The following is an 8,693-nucleotide window of genomic DNA, read 5'->3' on the forward strand; positions in this document are numbered from 1 at the left end:
GGGACAGATTTTCGACGGATTTGTTACCGTCCCTAATCCATCAGTAAACTGTCCCAAATCCGTTCCAAATCAGCTATTTATGTGTTCGTTGGGAATTCATCGGAAAACTGTTGTTAATTTGGGACGGAAATTTTGTCCGTCGGAAATTCCGTCGCTAATCTCATATTTTCTAGTAGTGATACACCATTAGATGCTAACAAAAATGACTTGGTTAATGCACCTTATTTTTCAATGTCGTTATAATGCACCTTATTGTGTATTAGCTTTTACTAATTTCGATTCCTTTGGCCAAAACACTGTGCTTTTAATTTGAAGCTCTTATTCTGCTTTTTGAAGTTTTAAGATGTAGGCAATTAGAATAAATTGTTCAAAAGCCACGCATTGTGGTCAGATTAATATTATATTTATAGATAGATTAAAAGGAAAATACAATAGAATACATTCCCTGATTATTTAACTTAATGGCCAAGATAAACTTATTGACCAAGTTAGCCATTATCTCTAATACCCCCCCCCCCCCCCCCCACCCCTCTCCTCTCTCAAGCGAATGGGAGGTGGTCCGACCCGAAGCTTGGTACGAAAAGAATCAAATAGAGGCTTAGGAAGACTCTTGGTGAAGATATCCGCCAACTGGAGTGTAATGGGCACAAACTGAGTAACCAGCTTGCCAGAAGAGACAAGCTCACGAATAAAATGATAATCAATGTCAATATGTTTAGCACGCTTATGAGCAACTGTATTCTGACTCAAAAAGATAGCACTCTTATTATCACATAAGATAGTTGGCCTAGTTGGAGGAAGAACATACAGTTCATGTAGGAGATGAGTAATCCATACTATTTCAGCGGCAGTATTTGCCAATGCACAATATTCGGATTCACAACTGGAACGAGCAACAGTCGGTTGTTTCTTGGCACTCCAAGAAACTAAATTGCCACCAAGAAATATTGAATATCCATATGTCGAGCGGTGAGTCTCAATGCAACGAGCCCAATCTGCATCAGAATAACCAAGAAGAGTAGGCTTGGTCGAATAAAGAAAAGATAAGCCATAAGTAAAAGTGCCCTTAACATAGCGCAAAATCCTCTTGATACCTTGAAAATGATCCACAGTAGGAGACTGTAGGAATTGACTGACTTGATTTACGGCATAAGAAATATCTGGTTGGGTGATGGTAAGATATTGAAGAGCGCCAACCAGCGAACGATATTGAGTAGGATCCGCAAACTTGGAACCTGTAGTGACCCGAACTTTTCCATGATTATATATTATATGAGATTTATATTTACATGAATAAATGTTTCCAACATGTTAAGCAATCAAACTTGTTAAGACTTGATTAATTGAAATAGGTTTCATGTAGACAATTGACCACCCAAATTGACCGGCGATTCACGAACGATATAACTTGTAAAAACTATATGATATATATATATATATATATATATATATATATATATATATATATATATATATATATATATATATATATATATATATATATAGTTAACATGATATTATGATAAGTAAGTATCTCATTAGGTATATTAACAATGAGTTATATACATAATAATGAGACTACTAAGTTAAGAAACTCGAAACGATATATATAACTATTATCGTTATAACAACGTCATACTAAATACATATGTATCATATTAAAATATTGTTACACTATATTTAACATAATAAAATGATAATTATATATATCATTAAGTATGTTAATAATGAACTACATATGTAAAACAAGACTACTAACTTAAGAATTTCGAAACGAGACATATATGTTACGATTATCGTTGTAACGACATTTTAATGTATATATATCACATTAAGATATATTCATACATCAAAATATCATGAGAATGTAATAATTTAACATCTCATTAGATATAATAAATATTGGGTTAACAACATTAAATGAGATCGTTAACTTAAAGGTTTCAAAACAACACTTACATGTAACGACTAACAATGACTTAACGACTCAGTTAAAATGTATATACATGTAGTATATTAAGATGTATTAGTACACTTTTGAAAGACTTCGTGATACATACCAAAGTACTTCTACTTAACAAAAATGCTTACAATTACATTCTCATTCATTTTCATCAACAATTCTACTCGTATGCACCCGTATTCGTACTCGTACAATACACAGCTCCTATATGTATATACTATTGGTATATACACTTCAATGATCAGCTCTTAGCAGCCCTCATTTAGTCAACAAACATGTGGAACCATCATTTGGTAACTAGCATGAATTATTACACTAAAGATCAAATTACAATTTGCATATAATGACACCATGGTTCACGTTTTTGATCACACTCTCATACACTTTCATTTTTCAATTTTCTTTCATCCATTTGATCTCTCTCTAGTTCTATGATGATGTTCTAAGTGTTCTTCATCATATTCATCAAAATCTACATCAATCTAGCTCATAAATCCTAATCTATATCAACTTATAAAACAACTACTCAAGAAAACTTCAAGAATACTTTCAAGTTTGTAAGTCACTTCCAAGCTTTCTAATCCATTCCAAGTAATCATCCAAGATCAAGAAACCTTTGTTATTTACAGTAGGTTATCTTTCTTATTCAAGGTAATACTCATATTCAAACTTTGATTCAATTTCTATAACTATAAACTATCTTAATTCGAGTAAAAATCTGACTTGAACTTGTTTTCGTGTCATGATTCTACTTCAAGAACTTTCAAGCCATCCAAGATCCTTTGAAGCTAGATCATTTCTTGTCACTTCCAGTAGGTTTACCTACTATAATTGAGGTAGTAATGATGTTCATAACATCATTCAATTCATATACATATATATATATATATATATATATATATATATATATATATATATATATATATATATATATATATATATATATATATATATATATATATATATATATATATATATATATATATATATACATACATATATATATATAACTATCTTATTCGAAGATTTAAACTTGTAATCACTTAAACATAGTTTAGTTAATTCTAAACTTATCTGCAAACAAAGTTAATCCTTCTAACTTAACTTTTAAAATCAACTAAACACATGTTCTATATCTATATGATATGTTAACTTAGTGATTTAAAACCTGAAAATACGAAGAACACCGTAAAACCGGACATACGCCGTCGTAGTGAAACCGGGGGCTGTTTTAGGTTAGATAATTAAAAACTATGATAAACTTTGATTTAAAAGTTATCCTTCTAGGAAAATGATTTTTCTTATGAACATGAAACTATATTCAAAAATCATGGTTAAACTCAAAGTGGAAGTATATTTTTCAAAATGGTCATCAAGACGTCGTTCTTTCGACTGAAATGACTACCTCTTACAAAAATCACTTATAACTTGTATTTCCGACTATAAACTTATACTTTTTCTGTTTAGTTTCATAAATTTCAGTTCATTATGAAACCATAGCAATTGGATTCACTCAAAACGGATTTAAAACGAAAAAGTTATGGGCAAAACAAAATTGGATATTTTTGCTTGTTGTAGCTACGTGAAATTTGTAACAAATCCATACTAACCATAACTTAACTAACTTATATTGTATTATACATGTATTGATAGACCATAGACACGTATACAATGTTTTGACATATCATATTGACGTCATCTATATATATTATTTGGAACAACCATAGACACTCTATATGCGGTAATGATCGAGTTAGCTATACAGGGTTGAGGTTGATTCCAAAATAATATATATACTTTGAGTTGTGATCGAGTCTGAGACTTGTATGCACTGGGTCGTGGATTGATTCGAGATAATATATATTGATTTATTTCTGTACTGCTAATTGTGGACAATTATTTGTGGACTACAAACGTTGGACTATCAACTTAACAAACTTAAATCGTTAAAATGTAATAAAATATGTTATAATTATATTTCGATCATAATTTGATATATATATATATATATATATATATATATATATATATATATATATATATATATATATATATATATATATATATATATATATATATTTGTTATAGGTTCGTGAATCAACCCGTGGCCAAGTCTAATTCTCGACGAATTGATAATCTGTGAAAGTGAGTTATAGTCCTACTTTTAAAATCTAATATTTTTGGCATGAGAATACATGCAGTTTTATAAATGTTTTACAAAATAGACACAAGTACGTGAAACTACATTATATGGTTGAATGGATCGAAACCGAATATGCCCCTTTTAGCCTGGTAATCTAAGAATTAGGGAACTGACCCCTAATTAACGCGAATCCTAAAGATAGATCTATTAGGCCCAACAAGCCCCGTCCATTGTTGCGGATGCTTTAGTACTTCGAAATTATCATGTCCGAAGGATGTCCCGGAATGATGGGGATATTCTATATGCATCTTGTTTGTGACAACCCAAAATTTTTTAACCAAATTTAAACTTTATCTTTATATTATTCTAACACGATAAGCAAAGTTTGTTAAGTTGAATCTCAAGAATTTTAAACTGTGTCCATACATTCATTTAAACCTCGACCAAGTTCCAACGATTCACGAACCATTAAATTGAACGAACATGATTATATATGTATATGTGTATATATTATAACTTGAAAACATTAACAAAGTATTAGGCGTATAATACTTTATATAAACGTATTTGTTTCAAAATATATTCTAATAGTTATCAACGGAATTAGAAGATAATATCAAATGACTGATTTATCAGATACATTGTGATATGATTACGGGTCTATGTTATGAGGTCCACTGTGATTTAAGAAATCTATTCTTTTTGACAACATTCAGAAAATAGTAAAGTGATTTATAAGTAAGAAGGTGGAGTGTAAATAACTTAGATGTTGGATATCGACAAGTTAAGTAACTCGACATTTTTCATTAAGATGATTTCATACGTTTATTTAACCTTTGGACTTTATCCCATGCTTCACCAATAGACTGTAATTTAAAAACTTGAAACCTATTATGAATATATATGATTCTACTTTTCTAAAACGTTTTATGATATAATAATTTCCATTATTTTAACCTTTAAACAAAATAATTCTTAAATATATTTAGTTTTGGAAAACAAAATTATCATATTTATTTGATTTAGTTTCAAACGTACAAAAACGTTTTCAGTTTAAAAAGAACTTTATTATTAAAACGTATATAACTTTTATAAATATCTAGAACCACTTTTGACAACTCATTACTTAACCAGTATGATAAAGATAACGATATTTATATTTTATTTTATTAAGTATATATAACGATTTAAATTAATATTATATATATTTATACGCGTATTATACGTACATAGTTTTATACTTTTACTATACTTAAACTTTATCTTTACTTTATTTTTACTTTACTTTAACTTTAATAATTCACTTTAATAATTCATACTTTAATAATTCACTTTAATAATTCATACTTTAATAATTCATACTTTAATAATTCACTTTAATAATTCACTTTAATAATTCATACTTTAATAATTCACTTTAATAATTCAAAAATCTATTATAAATAGAATTCAATAGGTTTTATTATTTCATAGAAACTTGAAAATATTTTCTCTAAACTCTCTCAATCAATTTACATATATATATTTACTCCGTATTATTTCAAGATATTATTAGTATACATAAAATATTACGACGGAGTGTTATCCGAGTGATTTTGAAATTGTTTTTCGAGCGGGATAGAGCTAAGGAAATTATGGGTTATAGCTATGGAGGTTATGGGTATGGTTCGGGAGTATTGCTCGTAAGTCAAACTAGTGTTTATCATCTCCGTTGCGTCTACGTACTTTTCCTGCAATATTGAATCTCAATATTGATACGTGAGTACTCATAATTTAATTTTTATATATTAATAGTGTATCCCTGACCAGTGCTCGAAAATATAGGATTATGCATGCTTGTACTTTTGATATTGCCATTAGATAGGATATGTTGAATTATGAATTAGTTACGTATGCGGTTGAGATAAGGTATAAGATATGCATGTCGTTGGAAAGCTAGCGAAAAATTAAGAACTTTTCATTTAGATATCGAATGGTTTCGATGAACGGATTTGAAGTTATAGTCAATTGAATTTTTGTATTATTATTAAAAATGATTATTATTATCGTCGTTATTATCGTCGTTCTAGTTTTATATTATTATTACTATTATTATTATCAATAAAAGGAATTATCATTAAAAATTGTTATTTTTTATTATTATTACTATCGTTATTATCGTTAAAGTTATAATTAGTATTATTATTATTATTATCTAATTATTATTATTATTATTATTATTATTATTATTATTATTATTATTATTATTATTATTATTATTATTATTATTATTATTATTATTATTATTATTATTATTATTATTATTATTATTATTATTATTATTATCATCATTATTAATATATATATATATCATTATTTAAAAATGGTTATTGTTATTGTTATTATTATTATTATTAATTATTATCATTAAAATAGTTATTAGTATTATCGTTAATAATATCATAGTAATTATCATTATTAGTATTATTGTAATTAAAACTAATATTAGTAACACCTAATTATTTTGATTACTATTATTATCATTATTATGAACACGATATAAAAGACGATTAAAAGCTATTAAACGAAATGATTAGGAAATAATGAGTATGAGTATCATGATGAAATTAAAATATTATAAGATATTAATTTAGATAAAATTATCGTTCTTATTATTTTTATCATTACTATTATTATTAAAAGTATCGTTAGTAATAAAACCTATCATTTTAATAAAAATTATCATTTTAATAGAAATGTCATTGTTATTATAAAATATCATTATTAGTATCATTTTAAATAGAATTATTATTTTAAAGTTAATATTAAAAAGTATCGTAAATATTAAAGTTATCATAATTAGAATTATCATTTTATTATAATGTCATTTTTAGTAATTATAAATATTGATATTTTTATTAATAGAATAATAATAATTATTATTACAAAATAATATAACTTTTATTTACTATTATTATAGATATTATTTTATCAAATAAATATGTGATACAAACATATTTTACTATGTGTAATAAAATTACTTTAATAATACCTATCATATTATCTTTATGATATTAAATGAACTCTATAAATTTTATTACTTAATATATATAAAAGTATATTTTATTATATAAATTTTAATATAAAATTTTATTTATTAATAAATGAATTATATTATTTACTCTAATAAATCTTTTAAAAATATTTAAAAATATAAAACGACGATATTTAAACTATATATTAATCATGTATAGGTTTTGGAAATTATTTTGAGTCAAATTGACTTTTGTTGACCTTTACATATTATTCTCGAGCCTTAGGATTGTGATACACTATGACTTGACCTAATTTGTTAGACAAATATTGACCAACACATAAATATATATAATTAATTTAGGTTCGTGAATCCGAGGCCAACCTTGCACTTGTTCAATGACGTTATATGTATTTTTACTACGAAATACAGTATGGTGAGTTTCATTTGCCTTTTTATCCTTTATATTTTTGGGCTGAGAATACATGCGCAATTTTTATAAATGTTTTACGAAATAGACACAAGTAATTGAAACTACATTATATGGGTGAATGATCGAAGCCGAATATGCCCCTTTTGCTTGGTAACCTAAGAATTAGTAAACCAATCTACTAATTGACGCGAATCCTAAAGATAGATCTATTGGGCCTAACGAACCCCATCCAAAGTACCGGATGCTTTAGTACTTCGAATTCATTTTTATCATGTCCGAAGGATTTCCAGGAATGACAGGGGATATTCTTATATGCATCTTGTTAATGTCGGTTACCAGGTGTTCACCATATGAATGATTTTTATCTCTATGCATGGGACGTATATTTATGAGAACTGGAAATGAAATTCTTGTGGTCTATTAAAATAATGGAAATGAATGATTATGATAAACTAATGAACTCACCAACCTTTTGGTTGACACTTTAAAGCATGTTTATTCTCAGGTGTTAAAGAAATCTTCCGCTGTGCATTTGCTCATTTTAGAGATATTACTTGGAGTCATTCATGGCATATTTTGAAAGACGTTGCATTCGAGTCGTTGAAATTCATCATGATTATTATTAAGTCAATTATAGTTGGATGTATTATGAAATGGTATGCATGCCGTCAACTTTCGTTGTAAAGAAAGTTTGTCTTTTAGAAACGAATGCAATGTTTGTAAAATGTATCATATAGAGGTCAAATACCTCGCGATGAAATCAACTATTGTGAATCGTTTATAATGTATATGAACGGGTCCTTTCATTGTTAATGTCGGTTACCAGGTGTTCACCATATGAATGATTTTTATGCAGATTGCATGTTATTGAAAGATGAAATCTTGTGGTCTATTATTACAATTTGATAAATATATAGGTTAAACCTACAACTCACCAACATTTTTGTTGACGTTTAAAGCATGTTTATTCTCAGGTGATTATTAAGAGCTTTCGTTGTTGCATGCTAAATAAAGACAGAATTGGAGTCTGCATGCTTGTATAATATTGTTTAAAAATTGCATTCGAAGACTTAAGTTGTTGTGTAATATTATTGTATACCATTATGTAATGGTCGTGTGAAAACGCTATATTTTAGATTAT

The 8,693-nt window shown here is 27.1% G+C and overlaps 1 protein-coding gene across 1 annotated transcript; it reads right to left on the minus strand.

Annotated features, from left to right (window-relative positions):
- Positions 1 to 501: 501 nt before the first annotated feature.
- LOC139853611 (secreted RxLR effector protein 161-like) lies at positions 502 to 2,316 on the minus strand. The gene is made up of 2 exons (XM_071842991.1): positions 2,295 to 2,316; positions 502 to 1,235 (listed from the first exon to the last, which is right to left on the minus strand). Exons 1-2 carry the CDS (start codon positions 2,314 to 2,316, stop codon positions 502 to 504), a joined length of 756 nt encoding a protein of 251 aa, XP_071699092.1.
- Positions 2,317 to 8,693: the final 6,377 nt, after the last annotated feature.

This window comes from Rutidosis leptorrhynchoides, chromosome 6, assembly GCF_046630445.1.
Source record: "Rutidosis leptorrhynchoides isolate AG116_Rl617_1_P2 chromosome 6, CSIRO_AGI_Rlap_v1, whole genome shotgun sequence".
NCBI classification, from domain to species: Eukaryota; Viridiplantae; Streptophyta; class Magnoliopsida; order Asterales; family Asteraceae; genus Rutidosis; species Rutidosis leptorrhynchoides.